Source organism: Vicia villosa, linkage group LG7 (genome assembly GCF_029867415.1).
Source record: "Vicia villosa cultivar HV-30 ecotype Madison, WI linkage group LG7, Vvil1.0, whole genome shotgun sequence".
Taxonomy (NCBI): Eukaryota; Viridiplantae; Streptophyta; class Magnoliopsida; order Fabales; family Fabaceae; genus Vicia; species Vicia villosa.
In genome coordinates, this window is record NC_081186.1 from 20,411,393 (window position 1) to 20,437,603 (window position 26,211).

Sequence of the window (26,211 nt, forward strand, 5' to 3'; positions counted from 1 at the left end):
CTTTCCTATACTTTCTACTTTCATTTAAGGGATAAGGCTAACCATACCATTTGTGGGTAGGTAGTCCTATCTATTGGACGTGTTTAAGAGACATCGAAGGGTCATCAATGGTTGTTGAAGGCAACATGATAGAGGTACCTTTAGCAAATTCGAAGGGATAAATCATCTTTTTCGTAGGCAGCAATCAAGGGTCAAGATCTTGTATTCATAGGCAATTAAACGTCCCTCATTTTTTCATTGAGGGACGTTTGCTATAGGTACCTCTATATTCGAGGGACACGACCATTATTCGTAAGGCAACCAAGAGGGGCGTACCCTAGAGGTGAGTGTGTGCTAGTGTATTATGTTCGAGTATTTTATCTTTTAGTGGTTAGTGATCTAAGTCAAAATTTTAAGTTCTTTCACACCCTAATTTACTAACACACACAGGCATACAATTAATACAGTGCAGGAAAATAAAAGTAGAAAAGTAAAGATCCTAACTATTACAGGGCTTCGGGGAGGGGGATTACAAATTTAACAAACGGGGATAAAAATTATTACAAACCCCAAATAGAAAATAAAATATACAAGCATTAGGCGTAATTTGCAAATATCCATAAAATAGTCCAATTGTTCAAAGGCGGTAGTACCTCGCAAACAAAACAAAGAGTTAGTAATAAAACACCAAAATAATGTATGAGAAAATGGTAAAAATACAAATATAGATTAAAATTACCGAAAGAATCTAAATAATGATCATATTAAATTCGAATTAAGAGAAATTTGATTGGTTGAGTGAATTTTAACTTAAAAAGAAAATGTTTTTGTCTTTTTAATTTATTAGTTAATCAAATAGTAATTTATGTACATGTGATTTTATTTACAAGACTTAAATACATATTTTGGATTTTTGTTAAACTAATAAAAAATAATTAAAAAGAACATATTTTTAGCATTTTATGCATGGACTAATTAAAGTAGATTAATTCACATAATAATAGTAATAAAACATGAAGAGAATCCTATGGTGGCCGGAAGGGTAGCGGTTATGATGGATATCTTGTGGAAAAATCGTAATAATATGGTTTGGAATAATGAAAGCGAGGGTTATTCTATTCTTGGTTCTCACTCTCTTTGTGTTTGTCAGGATTGGTTTAAGGCTCAGATTAATATTAGCCATGAGCATATTCCTCCTATGTCGGTCAGATGGAATCCCCCGGTGGAAGGGAGTATTGTCATACCCCAAAATTCGCCCATACAATTTCTCTTATACAAATTCAAATCAATACATAAAGCTCCAAGACACATTCTCCTATACAAGGCTAAAAAACTAGGGTTTGGTTTGTTCAAAGGAAAATCAATAAATCAATGGCTCCAAGACATCCCATATGGCTCAAAGTATCTCACATTACCTCTATGACAAGTATCAAGTCTCAGCTTAAAAGATTGATCACTCAAATATTCAGAAAGTCAACAGTCGACTGGGTTGACCTAAAAGTCAACTGTGGGCAAAGTAAAGTCTAAACTCCTGATTTTTTGTCAAGATCTTAATATTGAAGTATCATTCACCATTTGATCAAGTATTGATCATGGTTCATCAAGGAAAGATCAAAAATCAACAATTCAAAGAGTTTCTAAATTAGGGTTTGTATAGGAGAAAGTCAACTGAACTTTGACCAACCATAACTCTCACATGGAACATCATAAATTTTCCATCCAAAGCTTATTTTGAAGGAAATTTGATTCTCTACAATTTTATCTCTCACATGCCAAGTCTAAAAATGCTTCATTTGATAGATATGGACCAAAACATTATAGGTCCTTTTCAAAAGTCAACAAAAAGACACTTTTTTTCAAAAGAACACACAAGGAGCATGAAAAATCATTTTGATATGAGACCAAAGACACTGGTTAGAGGACTCACTAAGGTTACTAAAAAGTCCTAGAAAACTTCCATACCTAAAAAATTGAGGGAGATATGCCCTGTCAAAGTTGGGTCACTTTGGAGGGAAAATGTGAAGAAAACTTGAAACTTTTTGCAAATGGGCCCATATTTTTGAGATCCAAACTTCTTCCTTATGATATTAGGAGCCCATAAATCATTGGCCACGAATTTATTTGGTTTAAATTAATTTTATAGAATTTTTTATTCATTAAAAGTTCAATAAAATTAAAGAAAATCAAAAAGATTTGAAAGAAATTTGTTTGGTATCAAATCCAATCTATATTTACTTCAAAACTCAATCAAATTTCATGCACATGGTAAATGGAGAGAGATTGGATCATTCAAGGCCAAAATTAGAAAGAATATAAATCAAATTTCAATCAAATTTGCATTTTTTCAATCAATCTTTTCCTCACAAATTAGTCCATTCTTTCCTTAAACTTTAACCTAATTTGGTCCTCATATATATACCTAAGATCAGTAGAGGAGAGAGGAGAAAAAAAATCTTGGAGAAAAGAGGCCATAACATTAGGATTTGAAGTTAAATAATTCCATTCAAAGTTGCACTCTCCAATTTTACTTTGCAGCCTGCCTCAAGAAATCTCAAGTCTTGCATTGTATTCCTGATCTGATATAGAGTGAGATTGGATCGATTTCCATAGCCAAAGCGTTCCAGATCGTCCTCTCCAACAAACTCACGGTTTGCAAGCTTCTTTAAGATTCAAATTTTTAACTGACGCTATTTTAATTGATTTCATGTATCTGTACGTGTTCGTGGTGATGTTTGGAGGCATTTAGATCTATTATGTGCAAGCTTTCATGTAGGAATGGTGAGACACCATTGTTAGGGCAAGACTATGTCAAGCTCGCGTTCTGGAGGAACCCTGGTTCGAATCCCCTACGTGACAAGTTTTTTCAAAATCATTCCTTGACAATCCAGTGCAACGCATCAAATCACGCCTACGGTGCATCTCTTCTCGTCACCATCAGATCTTCAACAAGCTTAAATCCAAGCGCCCAGAAAAGGATGTCCATGGTAGACCCTCAGATGCTTCTCACACTGGATCACGCGCCCAGCTAAGTTTGTTTTAGTTTTTTATTTTTTATTTAATTTTCTACTTATTTATATTTCTTCTCTTTATCTTTTCTTTTTTCCTTTTTTTTGTTTTAATAAATTTAGTTTTAATATGTTGTTCAGTAATTAAAATATTTTTATAACCATTTATATTATTTAATCGAAAACTTGTTTTTTTTTCGTAATATCAAATTTTCTTTACAATAATAAATTTCTTAATCCCTGATTTTATTTTATGTCTTAAACCCTGATTTCTTCATGATCATTAATCACTGTTAGGGTTAATCGAAAATCTTCCGACTACGCGCCAGGGCAATCAAAAAGCTAAGTTCCAATCCTTTCCTTTATTTAAGTTTTATTTTAATCTTTGCCTTGTAGGTTCAACTAGATTTTACTTCATCTGTTAATGAATTGGCTCTACACTCACCCCATTATTTTCTATTAATTCTCAGATGACTAGAGTCAATCAAGGGTTAGAGGAAGATCAAGGCTCAAGATCAAGATGTTTAAACTAATTATTATTCCCTCTTATTTTCTACTTTCATTCCCCTTCCCCGCAGGTGTTTATTGTAATAGCATAGGGCATTTATCTTTCCGCCTTTAATTTCCGTGTGATTTTAATTGCGTGGTTAGTAAATTAGGGAGTGCAAGGTCATCAATCAAGCGTTAGATCACTAATCATACAAGATTAAATATTCGAACTGAACCACGTGATTGTGCACCCACACACCTTTAGGGTAACCCCTCTTGTTGCCTTATAATGTTTCCTTAATTGTTGCCTGTTGCCTCTAAGTGTACTAAATAGTCAAGTCCCTCGATTTCGAGGATACCTAAAGCAATGTTGCCTGTCGCCTTTAAAGCTATTGAAACTCCCTAGATGTTGCCTTATAAAATGATTGTCCCAATTGCTAAGGTGTCCTCGCATGATGCCTAAGAAAATCAAATGACTATTATATCTTTCCCTTAGACTACCTGCCCTCTTTATGGCATGGGACAGTCTTATGGCGAGTGATTATTCTCGATGACCCGTACATCCAATTGAAAGACTTCCTGCCCTCTTATGGTATGAATAGACTCTTTCGCCCTGAAAAGCTAAAAGGACAAATTTCAAAACTTAGGGTAGTTGCTACTAATTGCTTGCTCTAAATTCAAAATCTTTTTCCCACTCTTTTCAAAATCAAATTCCAAAAGACTACGCTTATTTGCAAGCTAAAGTTCTTCTTCGAAAATCTTTTCAAACATTTCAAACAATTTAAACAAACAAGTGAGCTAAGCAATTAAGAGCCCATGGATAACCATGGATGCAAAGGGTGCTTTACACCTTCCCTTTGTATAACTTACCCCCCGAACTCAAATTCTTTTCAAAAGGTCTTTTACTGTTCTTTTAGCCTTTCTTATTGGATAAAATAAAAGTCGGTGGCGACTCTTGCTATCCGCTACATTTCGATATAAAGTCAGTTCACCATATTACAGAACTGGCGACTTTGCTGGGGATACTTTCGAATAAAAGAGGGGTTACCTTAGAGCTAGGATCACTTTAAATTTGTTTGACTTGTTTGCTTTATCTTTAAAAGCTGTTTTGGGTATTCTGCTGTGTGAAAGATCCTACACCCGGATCTAGTGTACCTTAGGTATGTGGCATTAGACCAGAGAGGCTGTACGACATGTATCGTTATGGTTGAACTGGTGGCCACCGTTAGTGCGACGCTTTGGTTTGTCCTGATGGCCCTTGAATATGATCGAGGAGACATTTGGCTATCGCGTGGTGTCACAAGCACTAATTCGCCCTTAGAACCTTAGTTGAACTTGACTTTGGCCTATAGAAAGTAGCGAGATAGCTGGCTTTGGATTCCTGACTGAAGCCGGTTGATACTCGATGCTACACTCATTGAGATTAGACTCTAGGGATGCTTTTGGCTGGCCGACCGAGTGCCATGTTGAGACAATGCCCGCGAGAAAGATCAGGGATATGAGCACCATAGAACCCGGTTACTATTCTAGGATAGGTTTGAACCAACTAAACTTCAGTGGGGAGGGTACTTACCTACGAACTTCACGCAAGCCTTTAAACTTAAGGACACTTGTGTGACTTGTCTGTGCTTGCTACTAACCCTTTGGTTTTCTTGCAGGTTTTTCTTGTGGGACTCACTTGTCCTTATTACCTTACGTTTTGTCTGATGCATTGCATTCGCATGACATCATGATATCATAAACATAACATGATTTAACTAACCCTTTCAAGGATCTTAGGGATTTAGGGCGCACAATTTCAGGTGTCCTTATCAAAGACTGAATCCCTATCAAGGGGCAAGAGGATTTATTTTCCTCTGGCCACATGCCTTCCAATTCAGAGACTCGATACCTATCAAGGGGCAAGAGGATTTATTTTCCTCTGGCCATGTATCTTCAAAATTCAGAAGTATCCCGAATCAGAGGCGATGACCCACTCGATATGGTGAGCTTGGTTCTCAAAGACGTCCAAAGACAAAATTCAAAAGTCCCAAAGATCCTTGAAAAAATTGCATATGCATAATCATATCATTCATAAACATCGCATCACAGGTTTCATAAAAACAAATGCCTCATCTTTCCGCTGTTTATTTCAGTAAGAAAGATGGATCTCGAACAATCTGTCAAGAATCTCCAAGCTCAGAACGCTGAATTTCAAGCCTTGATCCTGAACTTGTCCAAGGGGCAAGAAGAATTGAAGGCACTTTGATCAGAAAAATAGCAAGTGTACTATTTTTGCCTCTGTAGTAATAATAGGGGAAATTCCCCGAATGTCGATCTCAAGGACTGCGTGGGAAATAAAGATTCGTAAAATATGATTCAATTGAACAAAAGATTAATGTTTTGGTTTTGGGGGATTAAATCCTTGCAAAGAAAAATAATGAGAAAAATAAATTGATTTTTGTTATCAAATATATGAGATGCTAGGGTGAGTGGTTGATTTGGCATGTAACACTCAGAATTAAGATTTCTTCAACAAGTTCATAACATTCAGTTACCACATCCTTAGGGTGTTTCCTCCTAAGTCCTTAGTGAGGAAACCTTTGGTCTTCCAACCTAAATCCTAAGTCCTTAGGAACCTAAATTGAAACCAAGCTTTTATATAATCAAGATTATGTGGTAATTATAGGGTATCCCTAGTCCTAGGTGATATCTACTATAATCAAATTATGCACAAACCCTAACAACTACAGTCCTGTATTTGTTAGCCATAGATTAATCCTTATTTGACCGATAAAGAAAACAAGAAGAACATTGCATAATTTAACTGGATAATATAAACCAATGTATTGACGAAATCACAAATTCATCGTTATTACAAAAACCAAATCAGGACCACCCCCTAGCATTGGGGGGTTTAGCCTCTCATAATATTCAAGAAAGACATAATAAAGAATGTAGACATTACTCAAAAATAATGGTGACTTTGATCTTCAACGGTGGAAACCCTTGAATCTCTCAGTCTCCAAAACTCCTGATGAAGCTATCCTCTCTCCTCTATGATTTTCTATCGTATGATGCAAAAGTCCCTCAATAATTCTCTCAAACTCAACTAAATAGTCTAGGTACAAATCTCAGCCAAATGCAATGTCTAAAGTGCCCTCAAGGTGGAGATTCAATGAAAAAGCCCTAAAATTGGAAGTTTTCACGCTCTCAGCAGCACTGGCCGTGCTTGGACGCACGGGTGGCCGTGTTGCTCTTTATTTTTATTTTTGCTCCCAGCCATCCTGACACGGGACGTGCGTGGAAGCACGGGCGGCCGTGTGTCGCCCCTGGATTTTGTATGGAGGAGAGTTGATCATCTGACACGGGCCGTGCGTGGAAGCACGGGCGGCCGTGTTTGACCCCAGAACCTTGAATTTTCATCTTTCTCTTGCTTCTCCTTCCTTCATGGTTGCTTCGACATTTAAGATGACTTGTTCAAAGCTGAAATTTGTACACAACTAACCAAACGGCATCAAAAGCATCTAAATAACTTAAATTAAAACATAATGCAAAGTAAACATAAAAACAATCAAACATGAAATACTTAAACAAAAGCAATAAAACATTGATCAAAGTGTTACTGAATCGACAAATTTAGACCGAATACATGACAGAAATTAGGTAGAAATGGTGACCGATCACAACCCCAAACTTATCTCATTGCTTGTCCTCAAGTGATGCAAGAGACCAAACAGAGGTCACCCTGGATTTTTCTTTCCACAACACTGCCGATGTTATTCGCAACTTGCATCTACCTTTCTGATAGAACCTCTGGCTTCCCGAACCGAACTTTCTACCACACTTCTACATCAGAGTACCTTTTTACCTGCAAGCTTTTTCACACTTCTCACCAAATCTCTCAGGGTTAAAGTGTTTTGCACTCACGAAATAAAGGTATGCAATATCAACTCTTAATTTTGAATAAATTCTACCTTCACTACACTAACAAAGTTCACACACTTTTCGAGGTCTTTTGGGTTGTAATGGGGTTTAGGTACGGTGGGATACACAAGGAAATGGAATAACAATTGGTTTTGGGTTCGACATTCATGTTGTGTTTCTCGTAATTGTGCTCAACTTGTTATACTGGGAATTTATTCGACTTAGACTCTTTTGCTTCACTCATTCTTCCGTGAGTGCTTAATGTAACTGAGTCTTTCATTCGGGCAAGTTTTTCTCTTTTTTTTTGTGGGACATACATTCATATGTCTCAAAATTTTGATTTTCATATATTTATTTTTTTACTTGCCCTCTTCTTTGATGATTACTACTCCAAACTTAGATTTTAGCACAACTCTGAAAACCACAACATTTATGCCGAGCAAGGGTTGGAAGTGTTTGGCTGCGGGTTACAGATATGGTTATAACAAACAAAAGGATATGGCTCAACTGGGGTAACAACGGATAAACATATAATTTAGGATGGCTAGAAAGTCTCAGGTGGTAAAACAAACAAATGCCTCAGAGTGTATCCTCATATTATGCTGTGTCAGTAGAACATACGCAAAATCAGAATGATAAAGTCATACCTGAATGAACTCTCATGATGATAATCTATTGTGTTTGGCTTTTTATAACCTCACCATGTTGGGTAAGCTTACAGGTTCCAAAGCACTCCTCGTGTCATGTGGCTCTTTTCCAGCGCAAGTATACCATACAATCCTCTTGGTCCAGTATCAGCAAGTCGCGTCCAACAATTACTTTTCTTTCGGCTGCATCAACTTCCAGGGTGCCTCGGGGGAATAGGTTCAGGTTGCACCTTTCATCCACTAAATACCATTCATCATTCATTAGGCATCCATAAGTAAATCTATAACACAATGTCAACATAACACACAAACAAAAACAAAAATGGAAAACAACTAAAAGCAAATGAAAAGAACCCCTCCCACACTTTAACTAAACATTATCCTCAATGTTTTAGAACCAGCCTTGGAGAGGTTGCTTACAGAGGTATTGCATTCCAATGATCACTTCCTAGCTTCCACTAGAGATGCTCTCTTTTATTTCCTGAAAATAAAACAAACAAACAAACAAAGAAATTAATTATTAAAACCGTGGGTTGCCTCCCACGAAGCGCTTCGTTTAACGTCGCATGGCTCGACGATCCATTACCCTTTATTATGGAGGGTATTTCCTTTTCCAAACCTTGTTTCTTTTCACTTCCGCAACCACGAACTCATGAAGATGAAAAGCACGGATAACTTTTCTCTTCAATTTACTTCCCAAATTCTTCTTGACTTCCTTAGCTTTCTTAGGACTTTTGACAGCTACATAAGTTGGTTCCACCCGAGAGGCTATGCTTGAAACGTTTTCTTGGAGCTGTTTAGGCTTTTTGTATTTTTCCTCACTTTCTATCATACCACCAGAAGTTTGATCATTTACAACCGCCCTATGTTTCTTAACTCCTAACATCTTCAAGGTTACTTCTTCATCAAAAGATCTCAGTGTTAGTGTCCCTTTTTCAATGTCGAGGTTGCAGCAGCCTGTCGACAAAAATGGTCTCCCAAGAAGGATAGGAGTTTCTTCGTCTTCCGGAATGTCCATGATGTGGAAGTCAACAGGGAATACAAACTTATCAACTTCCACTAGTACATCTTCAGCTACCCCATGTGATTTCTTAACGGTGTGATCGGCGAACCTTAGTTGTGTCTTACTTTCACTAATCTTTTCCAATTCAAGCTTTTTGAAAATGGACAACGGCATTAAACTCACACTAGAACCAGAATCGAGGAGTACCTTTTTAAATGTTATATTCTTGATAGTGCATGGTATCGCCACCGCTCCAGGATCTTTCCTCTTTATTGGGATCTTTCTTGCTGACGAGACTATTCCACACTTCTCAGTTTCAATTTTTGATTCTCCTCCTAGTGATCTCTTTTTCGCCAACACCTCCTTCATAAATTTCTTATACAAGGGCATGTGCTCAAGTGCTTCAAAGAATGGTAGATTTACCTCTAGCTTTTTGAACAATTTAGTGAACTTCTGAAAGTCTTTCTCTTTTGAATTCTTCTTTGTCACTCTGGAAGGGAAGGGTAGTTTGATCACCGGTTCAACATCTTTCTTATTATTTTTTTCTTCAACTGGTTTAACCGGTGGTATCACAACTTCTGGATCTTTCGGATTCTCTCTTATTTCCAGATCCACCTCTATTACCATAGGGTCATCTATTTCCTCTTTTTCTTTTTCCGATTCTAAAACCTTTTTACTCCTTGTTGTAACAACATTAATCTTCTCTTGATCTTTTGAATTTTTCACAGTTGCGCTTGGAAAGTTACCTTGTGCCTGTAGAGTGAGATGTTGTGCTATTTGACCCACTTGAACTTCTAAATTTTTTATCGAAGTTGTAGTGTTCTTGTGGTTGTTTCTGGTTTCTTCTTGAAACTAAAGGCATTGTCCAGCCAATCTCTCGATAGCCACTTCCCATTCCGCCTTCTGAAGGCCTTGTTGTTGGTTTTCTTTCCAAGCAAAATTTGGATGATTCTTCCACCCTGGATTGTAGGTGTTAGAATACGGATTGTTTTTCCTCAGGAATTTGATTTCTTCAATCTGCTTGGGAGTAGCAACACAGTATACAGTTTGGTGAGGACCTTGGCAAATTTCACAAATTACAGGTTGAGCTTGTTGGACTTGAGCAACCTGTTGAGTACCTATATTCACAGCCTTTAATCTCTTTTCTACCTCTGCAGCTATAGCATCTTCAACCCGAATTTTTGAGGTTTCCAACTTCAGATCAATAACTCTTTCAGGTTTATTGGTACACCTGTCATAAAACTCCAGATGCTCATTTGCAGCTATCGCTTCAATGATCTTGATAATTCCAGAGGCTGTTGTGAAATTTTTTGAGCCTCCAGCTGCTGTATCGATCAACTGCTTTGTTTTCATTTTGAGCCCATTCACAAATATCTGCATTTGGTCAGTTTTGTCCATGTTGTGAGTGGGACATGCCACTAGGATCCTTTTGAATCTTTTATAAGCATCTCCTAAGAGTTCACCCTCCTGTTGTTTGAAATTCAAAATATCATACCTCTTCCTTATAAAGACCGAAGCGGGGAAATACTCATTCAAGAAAGCCTTCTCCATCTCTTCCCGTGACGTGATACTGCCCGCTGGAAGAGAATAGAACCATTCTTCTGCTTCTTCGGCCAAGGTGAACGGGAACATTCTCAGCTTCTTTGCCTCTTCGGTATGCCCTTCAATTTTTAAAGTCGTACTCATGGTAAGAAACCTCTGTAGGTGCTTGTTTGCATCTTCATTAACCTTTCCGGTGAAAGTTTTTCTTTCCAGCTGATTTATTGTGCTCGGATGCAATTGAAAGTTAGCCGCATTTACCGGTTGGTTGACAATTGTCAGTCTACCTCCCGGCGTGTTTGTAGCATCGTAGTCACCAAGGAGTCTCTCCGACGCTGGTGGATTCTCTCCCATGACTTCTCCTTCACTTTCAGAATCTAAACCAGAATGAACTGAAATAATTTCTTCTTCAGATTCCAGATTTTCTCGACGAGCTTGTCTGCGCCTTGCGTGCAAAGTTCTTTCGATTTCTGCGTCATAAAGAAATTCTGCTGAGGCCTTACCTCGCATAAACAGATTAGACAATTTTTAGAATAGGAAAAAAAATAAAAATAAAAAGTGCAGAAAATAAAATTTTAGTCGCAAAGCAACAAAATTTCAATTGAACTTAAGTTAAAAATCTGTATTTTGGCAGTACCCGGCAACGGCGCCAAAAACTTGATCGGAAAAATAGCAAGTGTACTATTTTTGCCTCTGTAATAATAATAGGGGAAATTCCCCGAATGTCGATCTCAAGGACTGTGTGGGAAATAAAGATTCGTAAAATATGATTCAATTGAACAAAACATTAATGTTTTGGTTTTGGGGGATTAAATCCTTGCAAAGAAAAATAATGAGAAAAATAAATTGATTTTTGTTATCAAATATATGAGATGCTAGGGTGAGTGGTTGATTTGGCATGTAACACTCAGAATTAAGATTTCTTCAACAAGTTCATAACATTCAGTTACCACATCCTTAGGGTGTTTCCTCCTAAGTCCTTAGTGAGGAAACCTTTGGTCTTCCAACCTAAATCCTAAGTCCTTAGGAACCTAAATTGAAACCAAGCTTTTATATAATCAAGATTATGTGGTAATTATAGGGTATCCCTAGTCCTAGGTGATATCTACTATAATCAAATTATGCACAAACCCTAACAACTACAGTCCTGTATTTGTTAGCCATAGATTAATCCTTATTTGACCGATAAAGAAAACAAGAAGAACATTGCATAATTTAACTGAATAATATAAACCAATGTATTGACGAAATCATAAATTCATCGTTATTACAAAAACCAAATCAGGACCACCCCCTAGCATTGGGGGGTTTAGCCTCTCATAATATTCAAGAAAGACATAATAAAGAATGTAGACATTACTAAAAAATAATGGTGACTTTGATCTTCAACGGTGGAAACCCTTGAATCTCTCAGTCTCCAAAACTCCTGATGAAGCTATCCTATCTCCTCTGTGATTTTCTATCGTATGATGCAAAAGCCCCTCAATAATTCTCTCAAACTCAACTAAATAGTCTAGGTACAAATCTCAGCCAAATGCAATGTCTAAAGTGCCCTCAAGGTGGAGATTTAATGAAAAAGCCCTAAAATTGGAAGTTTTCACGCTCTCAGCAGCACTGGCCGTGCTTGGACGCACGGGTGGCCGTGTTGCTCTTTATTTTTATTTTTGCTCCCAGCCATCCCGACACGGGCCGTGCGTGGAAGCACGGGCGGCCGTGTGTCGCCCCTGGATTTTGTATGGAGGAGAGTTGATCACCTGACACGGGCCGTGCGTGGAAGCACGGGCGGCCGTGTTTGACCCCAGAACCTTGAATTTTCATTTTTCTCTTGCTTCTCCTTCCTTCATGGTTGCTTCGACATTTAAGATGACTTGTTCAAAGCTGAAATTTGTACAAAACTAACCAAACGACATCAAAAGCATCTAAATAACTTAAATTAAAACATAATGCAAAATAAACATAAAAACAATCAAACATGAAATACTTAAACAAAAGCAATAAAATATTGATCAAAGTGTTACTGAATCGACAAATTTAGACCGAATACATGACAGAAATTAGGTAGAAATGGTGACCGATCACACTTCTGATCGAGAAGGAGAAGAATCAACATAAGCATCAAAGTGGTCAAAATAATCAGAGATCCAAGCCTAAGCGATCATTTTCTCTGTTACCCATGCCACTGTCTCAAGTTCTGCAACAACTGCTCAATCAGAACTTGATAACTCTATTACCTCCATATTTATTTCCTGCTAAACCTGTTCCTGGGTACAAGTGTCATGCGAGATGTGCCTATCATTCAAATAGTCCTGGTCACTATAGAAAAGATTGTGGACCGTTGAAGCATAGGATCCAAGATTTAATCGACGACGAGATCATTGACTTCAACTCACCTGAGGAACCTCATATGGCGAATGCTGTGTACAATCAGAAAGGTCGTAATAAATGCAACCAATCTGTGGGGACAATTCTGATCTCTACACCAATTCCACAACAACGACACAAGCCATATGCACCTAAGCGTTAATTCACCAAGATTAATGTGTCATTGGCTCAAGCATTACAACATCTGTTGAAGATCAAATTGATTACTCTGAGGGACCCTCCTAAGACTCCTAACACCTCCACTCCTGGCTATAAACTCAATGCGAGGTGCGCGTACCATTCCCACAGTCCTGGACATTACACAAACAATTGCTGGACATTCAAGAGTAAGATTCAAGATCTGGTCGATGACGGGGAAATCAAATTCAACCCTTCTGAAACTCCTATGGTGATCACCGCTCATATGCCTAGTCACAACAAGACTAATTGACGTCTAGACGGACAGAATTTTGGATCATTAGATCTACTTTCATTTGCAATTTTCTTTTCTGTTTGTTTAAACATTCGACTCATGATAGACATCATCTGTTTTAATAATCATCATCAGTGCATTGCATATGTTTGTCTTGAATAAATTATTTCACTATCACCCATTTAAATTGCATATTTACTTTGCATATGTTTTGTGATACTCGACTCCTGCTAAAGCTGTATGCCTTTTAAGGGAGGATGACGAAAACGATACCGCAACCTCATACAGTATGCTTTTGAGCGGACTATGCTGACGATGTACATGCATTTTTTCAATTCCTAAACAGTGGAGATATAAGGATGTTAATCCCTCGTCAACCCCTTTGAGCCTAAGAAGTAGAAGTTTCTTTCTTGTACTAATTAAAACCCTTGATGATAACCTGGGGCAGGGTAGTTCTCAGTTAATTTGGCTGTGCATTCTATTTTAAGAGAATCATTCAGTACACCTTTCAACAAAGGTTTCAATCACAAGCGTTCATCCGCACACATCAAAGAAGTGTTGGTAAATCAAAAGCCAATGATGGTTCATCAATCATTAAGCAAGGCAGTCAATATCTTTCAAAAAAAAAAGATGAAAAACATACATACAAAGAAAAGCCTGCTAAGTCAAAAAATCAAAAAGAAGACTTAGGCAAAAATCAAGGCATCCCGCTGACTGTAAGCTCAAAATAGACAGTTCAGGCAAAAGTTAGGGATATCAAAAAGATGAAAGAAGAGAAGTCAATAAATTCCTGAACAACACAATGTTGTGACTACCAAAAGGAAGAAGTGACTGCCATCTCAAAAGTTCTCTTTGCTTGTGAACTATCAGTATTATCAAAGGTGCAAACCCAAAAGTCTCTTGGAACCTGAATGCATAAGTTGAATTAACTGAACTTAGGACTGAAGATCATCACGAAGAGGGGTGGGTACAAATAAACTTTGAGCCTTTATCCTTTGTTTCTTAAACCGTGAACCAAGCCACGCTACAACCTTTGAAAGTCCTAATTGAAGCATGGTTAGTTCGAAAGCGTACTGTCATCAAAAAGGTATCCCGACTCCTTAAGGTTTACTAAAATGCTGAGTCGATATTTCGCTTCTACAAAAATAGCATGTTTTTACAAATATCATGATTTTACATCTCTTGCTTTAATGTTTTTAAAAAAAAACTCAAGACAAACGTATGCATTGCATCTCAGGAATTCATTATTAAACATATTCTGCTACATAATTTCAAATGTTAGCATCAGAAAGAACTTGCACAGGATACAACTAATGACTGGAAGTTATCCCGACAGACAAGATTACTCCGAGAAGCAATGTCTCCTACGTATACAAGGGGCATGGCACGCATTGCCCAATCAATCTGGGGCAGTCAAGTCAAGATTCCAAGAATCTTTCAAAAGGCCAAACAGTCAAAGGCATACATCCCCAAATGGATTTCAAACTATCTCCCGATCAATTTGGGACGACCAAGTCAAGTTTCAAAAATCTCTCAGAAGCATCAAAAATCAGGGGCATGCACCCAAGTGGGTCCGAAGCTATTTCCCGATCAGTCAGGGGCATCATACTAAGTACTAGGGGCATGTCACCCAGAGTACGCATCTCATAAGGTCCTCGCGAGGCGAATCTTTCCAAAGTTCCTACTAGCAGGGGCAAATCTATGCAAGTCCAGTTTGACATCTTGATCAATACTCAATGGTGTGTCCGAGTCAAATCCAGGAATGATAGATACTATAATACTGGGGGCATCTTTCAAGACACCCATGTCTCCTCACAGAGTCGGGTTCACAAGATCATATCCCCACAGAATAATCATTTTCAAATGTCCTCGACCCGACAAAGATATGGCTCCCCAACAGAGTTTACATCTTCAACACTACCGGTTCTCCAAAACTTTGCTCTTCTCCAACATGGTGTATTAATATATCTAATCCCCAATCAGGGTACATCAAGTTACTGATCATCCCCAAACAAAAACCATAAATCCCCAGCTGAGCATCTTTAAGACAAGATCAGACAACAAAATTACAAGGACATGGAGATTTAGTTTCTCAATCAAGACAACATAAATCATATTCACATATCACATATTCATACATCGCATACATTACCTCATAATGAACGCATGCATAACATACAAAGCTTCTCATTTATTTTGAGGGACTCATTACATAACACATGCATCATGACATTGCATAAAGATTAACTTTACCTTTTTTCAGAATACAGGTACAAACAGATAAACGAAATCTCTAATCTTCAAAAATCTAATTCAGTTACTACAAACGGTACTGACACGGTCAACTCTCAAAGATCTAATTCTACCATCACAAACGGTGTAGACACGATCATCCTTCAGAGATCTAATTCATTTACCACGAACGGTGGTGACACGATCATTCTCTAAGTCTAATTCAGTTACTACAAACGGTGCTGACACGACAAGAGAATCTAATTCTATCATCACGAATGATGTAGACACGGTTATCTCCCCAAGATCTAATTCGGTTACCACGAATGGTGCTGACACGATCGGCCTTTAAAGAGATCTAATTCTATCATCACGAACGGTATAGACACGATCATCTTTCCAAGATCTAATTCAGGTATTACGAACGGTACTGACACGATCAACTCTCAGAGATCTAATTCCAACATCACGAACGGTGTGGACACGATCAACTGCTTCTAAAGTCTAATTCGGTTACTACGAACGGTGCTGACACGACAAGAGGTCTAATTCTATCATCACAAACGGTATAAACACGATCATCTTTCCGAGATCTAATTCAGGTATTACGAACGGTGCTGACACGTTCAACTCTCAAAGATCTAATTCGTCTAATACGAACAGTAATGACACGATCAACACTCAAACAACTACTTCTCAAACACTTCAAACATAATCTAATGCATGACCTACTGGATGGAATCTTTAAGCCCATCCCCATCATACACCTGGATGTCATCTTCAAGCCCATCTCCGACAAAGGTCCCTACTTCAGCAAGGGCAAATTTCTGGGTATTCTAGTGTTCAATCCTCTTCTACCTTCGGACTCCGACTGGCGCACAAACCACTCTACATCTTCAGATATAAGAAAATTGAACAGGGGCAGCTGTCATACCCCAAAATTTTCCCATACAATTTCTCTTATACAAATTCAAATCAATACATAAAGCTCCAAGACACATTCTCCTATACAAGGCTCAGAAACTAGGGTTTGGTTTGTTCAAAGGAAAATCAATAAATCAATGGCTCCAAGACATCCCATATGGCTCAAAGTATCTCACATTACCTCTATGACAAGTATCAAGTCTCAGCTTAAAAGATTGATCACTCAAATATTCAGAAAGTCAAGAGTCGACTGGGTTGACCTAAAAGTCAACTGTGGGCAAAGTAAAGTCAAAACTCCTGATTTTTTTGTCAAGATCTTAATATTTAAGTATCATTCACCATTTGATCAAGTATTGATCATGGTTCATCAAGGAAAGATAAAAAATCAACAATTCAAAGAGTTTCTAAATTAGGGTTTGTATTGGAGAAAGTCAACTGAACTTTGACCAGCCATAACTCTCACATGGAACATCAGAAAATTTCCATTCAAAGCTTATTTTGAAGGAAATTTGATTCTCTACAATTTTGTCTCTCACATGCCAAGTCTAAAAATGCTTCATTTGATAGATATGGACCAAAACATTATAGGTCATTTTCAAAAGTCAACAAAAAGACACTTTTTTAAAAGGACACACAAGGAGCATGAAAAACCATTTTGATATGAGACCAAATACAATGGTTAGAGGACTCACTAAGGTTTCTAAAAAGTCCTAGAACACTTCCATACCTCAAAAATTGAGGGAGATATGCCCTGTCAAAGTTGGGTCATTTTGGAGGGAAAATGTGGAGAAAACTTGAAACTTTTTGGAAATGGGCCCATATTTTTGAGATCCAAACTTCTTCCTTATGATATTAGGATCCCATAAATCATTGGCCACAAATTTATTTGGTTTAAATTAATTTTATAGAATTTTTTATTCAGTAAAAGTTCAATAAAATTAAAGAAAATCAAAAAGATTTGAAAGAAATTTGTTTGGTATCAAATCCAATCTATATTTACTCCAAAACTCAATCAAATTTCGTGCACATGGTAAATGGAGAGAGATTGGATCATTCAAGGCCAAAATTAGAAAGAATATAAATCAAATTTCAATCAAATTTGCATTTTTTCCAATCAATCTTTTCCTCACAAATTAGTCCATTCTTTCCTTAAACTTTTAACCTAATTTGGTCCTCATATATATACCTAAGATCAGTAGAGGAGAGAGGAGAAAAAAAATCTTGGAGAAAAGAGGCCATAACATTAGGGTTTGAAGTTAAAGAATTCCATTCAAAGTTGCACTCTCCAATTTTACTTTGCAGCCTGCCTCAAGAAATCTCAAGCCTTGCATTGTATTCCTGATCTGATATGGAGTGAGATTGGATCGATTTCCATAGCCAAAGCGTTCCAGATCGTCCTCTCCAACAAACTCACGGTTTGGAAGCTTCTTTAAGATTCAAATTTTTAACACTGACGCTATTTTAATTGATTTCATGTATCTGTACGTGTTCGTGATGATGTTTGGAGGCATTTAGATCTATTATGCGCAAGATTTCATGTAGGAATGGTGAGACACCATTGTTAGGGCAAGACTATGTCAAGCTCGCGTTCTGGAGGTTATGAGCGGATTCAATCCAAAACGATCCCTCTAATGAACTCGTGGGACCTTGAATATGAGATCTGGGCGCATAGGTTTTGTGTTTAACGTTTTTCTTTGAGCTTTTTTAATTTTACAGGAATGGCTACGAAAACTTGATGCAGAATCCATGGCTAAATCGCAACAAAATCGTAGCAAATCCTAGTGCTCAAACGATGAAGGAGATGAACAGTAAAGGGGAGACTCTTTGACCATACACGGAGCGCCCTCATTGGTTGGTCAACGAACCAGATTCTCTTGCCAACTCTGATTGGTCACGCGCAACTACAGGGGGGCCCACGCATCTGATCTTTGACTTTTGGGTATTCACCAATTAATATAAATTTTATTCGTTTGGTTTGTTTTATTAACTGTTGAAACGCACAGCTTGGATGGTAAAGTGGAGAACATGGTGACTGGAGGAACCCTGGTTCGAATCCCCTGTGTGACAAGTTTTTTCAAAATCATTCCTTGACAATCCAGTGCAACGCATCAAATCACGCCTACGGTGCATCTCTTCTCGTCACCATCAGATCTTCAACAAGCTTAAATCCAAGCGCCCAGAAAAGGATGTCCATGGTAGACCCTCAGATGCTTCTCACACTGGATCACACGCCCATCTAAGTTTGTTTTAGTTTTTTATTTTTTTTATTTAATTTTCTACTTATTTATATTTCTTCTCTTTATCTTTTCTTTTTTCCTTTTTTTTTGTTTTAATAAATTTAGTTTTAATATGTTGTTCAGTAATTAAAATATTTTTATAACCATTTATATTATTTAATCGAAAACTTGTTTTTTTTGTAATATCAAATTTTCTTTATAATAATAAATTTCTTAAACCCTGATTTTATTTTATGCCTTAAACCCTGATTTCTTCATGATCATTAATCACTGTTAGGGTTAATCGAAAATCTTCCGACTACGCGCCAGGGCAATCAAAAAGCTAAGTTCGAATCCTTTCCTTTATTTAAGTTTTATTTTAATCTTTGCCTTGTAGGTTCAACTAGATTTTACTTCATCTGTTAATGAATTGGCTCTACACTCACCCCATTATTTTCTATTAATTCTCAGATGACCAGAGTCAATCAAGGGTTAGAGGAAGATCAAGGCTCAAGATCAAGATGTTTAAACTAATTATTATTCCCTCTTATTTTCTGCTTTCATTCCCCTTCCCCGCAGGTGTTTATTGTAATAGCATAGGGCATTTATCTTTCCGCCTTTAATTTCCGTGTGATTTTAATTGCGTGGTTAGTAAATTAGGGAGTGCAAGGTCATCAATCAAGCGTTAGATCACTAATCATACAAGATTAAATATTCGAACTGAACCACGTGATTGTGCACCCACACACCTTTAGGGTAACCCCCTTGTTGCCTTATAATGTTGCCTTAGTTGTTGCCTTAATTGTTGCCTGTTGCCTCTAAGTGTACTAAATAGTCAAGTCCCTCGATTCCGAGGATACCTAAAGCAATGTTGCCTGTCACCTTCAAAGCTATTGAAACTCCCTAGATGTTGCCTTATAAAATGATTGTCCCAATTGCTAAGGTGTTCTCGCATGATGCCTAAGAAAATCAAATGACTATTATATCCTTCCCTTAGAATACCTGCCCTCTTTATGGCATGGGACAGTCTTATGGCGAGCGATTATTCTCGATGACCCGTACATCCAATTGAAAGACTTCCTGCCCTCTTATGGTATGGATAGACTCTTTCGCCCTGAAAAGCTAAAAGGACAAATTTCAAAACTTAGGGTAGTTGCTACTAATTGCTTGCTCTAAATTCAAAATCTTTTTCCCACTCTTTTCAAAATCAAATTCCAAAAGACTTCGCTTATTTGCAAGCTAAATTTCTTCTTCGAAAATCTTTTCAAACATTTCAAACAATTCAAACGAACAAGTGAGCTAAGCAATTAAGAGCCCATGGATAACCATGGATGCAAAGGGTGCTTTACACCTTCCCTTTGTATAACTTACCCCCCGAACTCAAAATCTTTTCAAAAGGTCTTCTCCTGTTCTTTTAGCCTTTCTTATTGGATAAAATAAAAGTCGGTGGCGACTCTTGCTATCCGCTACATTTTGATATAAAGTCAGTTCACCGTATTACAAGTATGAAGTGCAATGTTGATGCGGGTTTTAATACTAGTAGGGGCACTACGAATAGAGGATGGTGTATTCGAAATCACTTTGGTAACTTTGTGTGTGGGGGAGCAGCATGGGATTTTGGATCTTTTCCTATTATTGAGGCGGAAGCATTGGCTATTAAAGAGGCTATCCTTAGTGTTATCGACCTTCATATGGAAAAGGTTACCTTCGAGAGTGATTCGCAAAGTACTATCCAAGATATTCATTCGGGCATCTCTGGTTTGTCCGAATTTAGTTTTATTATTTCTTCAATTCGTAGTTTGTTGCTTAATTTTCCTAACTTTGAGGTTAAGTTTGTAAAACGCCAAGCGAACTCGGTTGCCCATTCCTTAGCTAAGGCGGCCGATTCTTGGACTAGGCGTAGTTGGTTTAATGTGATTCCTCCTTGTATTGCTACTTTGTTGTTTAATGATATGAGTTGATTTTGTTTGTGTCAAAAAAAACATGAAGAGAAGATTTGTAACAAGCAGTAAAGAAACATTCAATTTCACACGTTTCCACCCCATAATCTTTGAATTTTCAAAATTGGACAAGAGCCACTTAGTGACTGACACGTGGCAATTTGATTAAAAAATATATATATATATAACACAAGCATGAACAACTAATCATGAAACAAAAGGTGGAATTTTTCTAGATCTTTCTTCTTCTCTCTCGCAGCTTTTCTCTCTCAAATCACACATAACCATTTCTTACATATCAAAAACAAATAAAACTCATGGCACTGGTTTAATGAAAAAATGGAAAGAGGATTACCGGTGTTTTCATGGTGGCTTGGACCGGAGATCGACGATGAGTTGTTTGGTGGCTGCAACCGGATGATGGTGCGGCGATTCGGGATCGGAAGGAGTTGGTCCGATGGCTGGTGGAGGGTGCGGATCTGTTTTCGTCGGTGGTGCAGCTTCGGATCCGGGTGGTCGTCGTCCGTAACTTCGTCGGAGAGTGTTATCCGGTGGTTGGAGGGATGTGTGATGTCCTTCTCCTTTTCTCTTTTTTCTGCAAAAATACAAACGTTGTACGAGTCATGATGTTAGGAGAAAGTAAAAAAAATTCAATGTTGTTCTTGTTAGTTGTTGTTATTTCAAGGTTTGTGAATTATTGAGATGGTTGTTGAAGTTTTGGGTGAGCTGTTGTGATCGGGTGAGAGCAAGGTTGAGCGCTTGCGGAGCACTGGCCCTGCGTGTTGGAGGACGGCACCGCAGTGGTTGAACGATGAGCAGTGCGGTAGGAATTTATCTCTCTTTTTTTTGATATCTTTGAATCTTTTTTCCTTTATTTCTTCCTGCAAAAATAACAATAACAAAACTTGCACAAGTTATATTATTTTAACACATATTTTATTTGATGGTTTGGCAGTGTTTTGAAAACTTGAAAGAGTTTGAGTTGTTTGATAATTTAGTGAAGGTAAAGGCTATAGTTTGAAGGGAAGGACCATATAGAGTCATGAAGATGTTTTTTTTCGGTTTATTGAAGAGTAATTCAATATTCAGATGTTGTTAGTCAGAAGCAGTAAAACTTCTGATGTTTTGGAGTTGAGTTAGTTAGCGTAGCTGTTAAGTTTAGTAAGGGTACTTTAGTATTTCTTAGTACGGTACGGTTTGTACCCTAAACTTGTTCACTAAGTTTAGCTTTTAGGGCTGGGGTGGCAATTTGCTTTTTGTATAAATAGTCTTGTAGTAGCTATCATTAATAGTAGAGAACGCAAGTAGAATATACAATATTATTCTCTCTCATTAATCTTTGCGCCGTTATTCTATTTGTCATCATCTTTATTCATTGTGCACCAACAATTGGTATCTAGAGCTCCGATTCCAAACACAGGGAAACACGAGTGAACGTGAGTTTGTGTGACTGTGTGATTGATTTTGTTTCAGGGAAACAAAGTTGTGTTGAATCACATTTTTCTTGGTTGTTTGTGGGTTGGGAAACACTGTGAGAGTGTGAGTGAAATCTATTTTTCTGCACAAGTTTAAAGATGAGTGGAAGCAACTTGAATACCAAACTTCCAGTTCTTGATGGCAAAAACTGGAATAGATGGATGATTAAATTGCGTGTATTATTTGGTGCTCAAGATGTTCTAGATCTTGTCACTGAAGGATATGTTCCGGTTGCAGCGGATGCAACAAAAGAACAAAGAGATGCGCAGAGAGAAACGAGGAAGAGAGATCAAAAGGCGTTGTTCTTCATCCATCAGTGTGTGGATGTGAATGTGTTTGAGAAGATTGCTGATTTTATGACGTCAAAGGAGGCGTGGGATATACTGGTCAGGTGTTACGGTGGTGACTTATCAGTGAAGAAGGTGAAGCTTCAATCCCTAAGAAAGCAATATGAGAATCTCAACATGAAGAACAATGAGAAAGTTTCTGAGTATATCTCTAGAGTGATTTTGATCACTAATGAGATGAAGGCTTGTGGAGAAACTCTTTCTGAACAAGTAATAGTAGAGAAGGTATTGAGATCATTGACCCCTCTATTTGATTACACTGTTGTAGCCATTGAACATTCTAAAGATCTGGACACCATGAGAATAGAAGAGCTGCAAAGTAGTCTAGAGGCGTAAGAGTTGCGTCTGACTGAAAGGACTTCTGAAAGGGAAGTTGAGCAAGCTCTGAAAGCTTCTTTTGTCAAGAAGGACCAGAAGCTAAAAAAACATGGTAGGTCGTAGAAGTCATAAGTCTTCTATTCTGATGAGGAGAAACATCAGAAGGGAAAGGAGAAGTATGATAAGAGAATGGTTCAGACAATGTCGTTTGCAGTAAGCCCCATGATCCTTTGAGACCACTTTTGAGTGGAAGTAACGAAAGGACCACTTGCAGGTAGGTGGGACTTAAACCAGGTGTATAACAAAGGCAAACAATTTCGTATGGCTCCTCCTTTACCATATCGAGAGTGAATGGAATAGTACGTATCGGCTAGCAGAGTAGGGACCGGATTCTTATCCACAAAAAGACATATAGCGGCCAAATCAACGAACTTGTGAATGTTAGGGAACATCACGATCCCATAAATCAGAACGGCCAGAAGGGCGTTGAAAGCTTCCCACATCTTTTTGTTAGCCAACTCTTGGGCCTTTTCAATCAAGAAACTCATATAGAAACCATGCGTGTTACCATTCTTCTTCCAATTTTCATGAACGTCTCCTATGCTCAAATAAAGAGCGTTGGCAATGTAATCCAAATCAGGCTCCTCTGGGACACAAACAAAAGGAACCTTGCGTTGAACCTTGATATTGAGAAAGTGAGAGTACTCCTCGAGAGTGGGAGCCAACTGATAGCCTGAGAAGGTGAAACAACGCAAGTCGGGATCATAGAACTGGAGAAGAGTAGATAAAGCCTGTAACACCCCTCTAATAACCCGCGGAAATTAAACAATTATTAAATCAGAGTAAGCATGCAAGAGGTGTCATAATTCATAAGTAAAGAAAATCACATTGGTACATGTCATGCATTCACTGAAACGTCTGGAATTATAACTCATTAACCAAAGTCATGTTTTGCACAGCGGAATTAATTCATCAAGTCAACATTCATCATTTAATGTATAAGACTTCAAATAACAAAACAAAATAGAGTTATAATCCAAAGCTCCAAAACAACGCGTTCCCAGTGTTACAACTACCAGAGCATGACACCGACTCGATAACTAATAACCGACTTATGAGCTAATCCTCACCAAGTCGCGCCGCTATCCTCAATCTGAAAATGACAACAAGTAAGGGTGAGTCTCATCACAGTTAACCAATGTTATTGCATCATAAATAATAACATATCATAGTTATATCATTCACCCAATTGTTTCATATTCAGACAAATCATCATTCACACATCCACAGATAAACAGGCAAGTCGTCATATAACATATATCATCATATTAAAACAAGTCATGCACATGTATGAAACTGACACTATGCATGTGGTACCAACATCACCAGTGGAAATCATCCACCGACCGATCTATCATCATCCAGATACGGCCCTGCCAGCACAGATTCCACACAATGGGAATCTTGCCCTTCACTGTATCCTCTCATCATTAAGATACAGCCCTCATCAAATGACTATGAATGCATGCAAACATATATATAACATACTTTCATCCTTACCATTCTATGAGTATCATCATCTATACTCATTTCATCATCATCATCATCATTACTAAGCATGTTCATATATACATTAACATCATTCAATACAATCAATCATCAGTAAACCACAGAATCACATCACAGGGTTTACACAGTCTCAAACAGCATACAAAATAGGCCTACAGATCGAAAGTTACACATCATTGAACTTTCCAGAAGAATCACAAAATAGAAATTTCACATACAGAAGCCATACGCGTATCATCAAGTCCATACGCGTCCATACGCGTATCACCATCCCTCATACGCGTATCATACGCATTTCCTCAAAGTCAAAAATGGCCTAAAAACAACCTCATACGCGTATCAACCTTGCCATACGCGTATCATCAGATCAACTTCCTTTTTTAAAAATTCCATACGCGTATGAGCATCCTCATACGCTCTCATACGCAATTCACCAGCACAAGGTACTTTGGGACAGGGCAGCTGCGTATCATACGCGTATAGCCCTTGGGGAATGTCCCTCATACGCGTATGACTTCATCCCATACGCGTATGGCACTGTTTCATACGCGAAACACCAGAAAAATTTGTCCATAACCTGCAACTTCGTAACAGTCCAAAACCCATTCGTTTTTACTCATACCAGTCCACGATTTTGAGTCTAAAAACCAGAAAATTCACATCTAAATAGCATACGAATTCATCCACAACCACAGTATATGATTCCATAATCAATTTCATTCATCATACCCTAAGTCTATCAGTTATTAGGGATTAACAGTCCAAATTTCAATGATGAACACAAATAACAATTCAGAATATAGAATCAATGGATCCAACCATACTCCTAATCCATACTATCACCTATAATACGATAAAAGAGATTAAACGGAGAGTCTCCCCTTACCTCGGATAAAAGTCTTGGTTCTTGGTCTCTCCCTCTACAGTTCTCCGTCACGTTCCTCGTTTCAACTTCTGTTCTTTCACGTTCTTTCTTCCCAATTCCCAATTATTTTATGAAAAATTATAATATTGAGATTAGTGAAAGTTTTACTAAACCACACCCCCATCTTTACTATTTCCTCATATGGCCCAAATGCCATAAACCATTATTTATTCATTATTTTCACAAAATCCCTATAATTCTAATTATTAATTCATATTCCAATTAAATTAATATTAAAATTATACGGGTGTTACAACTCTCCCCCACTAAAAGAGTTTTCGTCCTTGAAAACATACCTCTGGTAAAAAGTTCTGGATAAGAGTCTTTCATCTGACTCTCTAGCTCCCAAGTAACATTTCCTTCAGCTGGCCCTCCCCAAACTACTCGGACTAAAGTTATTTCCTTCCCACGCAATTGCTTCAGTCTTCGATCCTCAATCCTTACAGGTAAAGTCTCAATTGTCAAATTGTCTTTCACCTGTACATCATCTACTTGGATCACATGGGACGGATCTGAAATGTATTTCCTCAACTGAGACACATGAAACACATCATGCAAGTTTGCAAGCGTCGGTGGTAAAGCGACACGATATGCCACTTCTCCCACTCTTTCAAAAATCTGGAACGGTCCAATAAAACGCGGAGTCAACTTCTTTGACTTCAATGCCCGACCAATACCTGTCATAGGAGTAACTCTCATAAACACATGGTCTCCCTCTTGAAACTCAAGTGTTTTCCTCCTCTTATCATGATAACTCTTCTGACGACTCTGAGAAGCTTTCATCTTCTCCTGAATCATCTCAATCTTCTCCGTAGTCTGTTGTACAATTTCTGGACCAATCACAGCACTCTCACCAGATTCGTACCAACACAACGGCGTCCTACACCTCCTACCATACAAAG

General features: G+C 37.9%; 1 protein-coding gene across 1 annotated transcript; it reads left to right on the forward strand.

The window, feature by feature from the left end:
* The first annotated feature begins 20,239 nt into the window (after positions 1–20,239).
* On the forward strand, positions 20,240–20,695 carry LOC131618744 (uncharacterized). The gene has a single exon (XM_058889911.1). The coding sequence runs from the start codon at positions 20,240–20,242 to the stop codon at positions 20,693–20,695; it is 456 nt and encodes a 151-aa protein (XP_058745894.1).
* Positions 20,696–26,211: the final 5,516 nt, after the last annotated feature.

Coding starts and splice junctions, on each gene's coding strand:
- LOC131618744 (XM_058889911.1), top strand. CDS start 20,240: ATGAAGTGCAATGTTGATGCGGGTTTTAATACTAGTAGGGGCACTACG.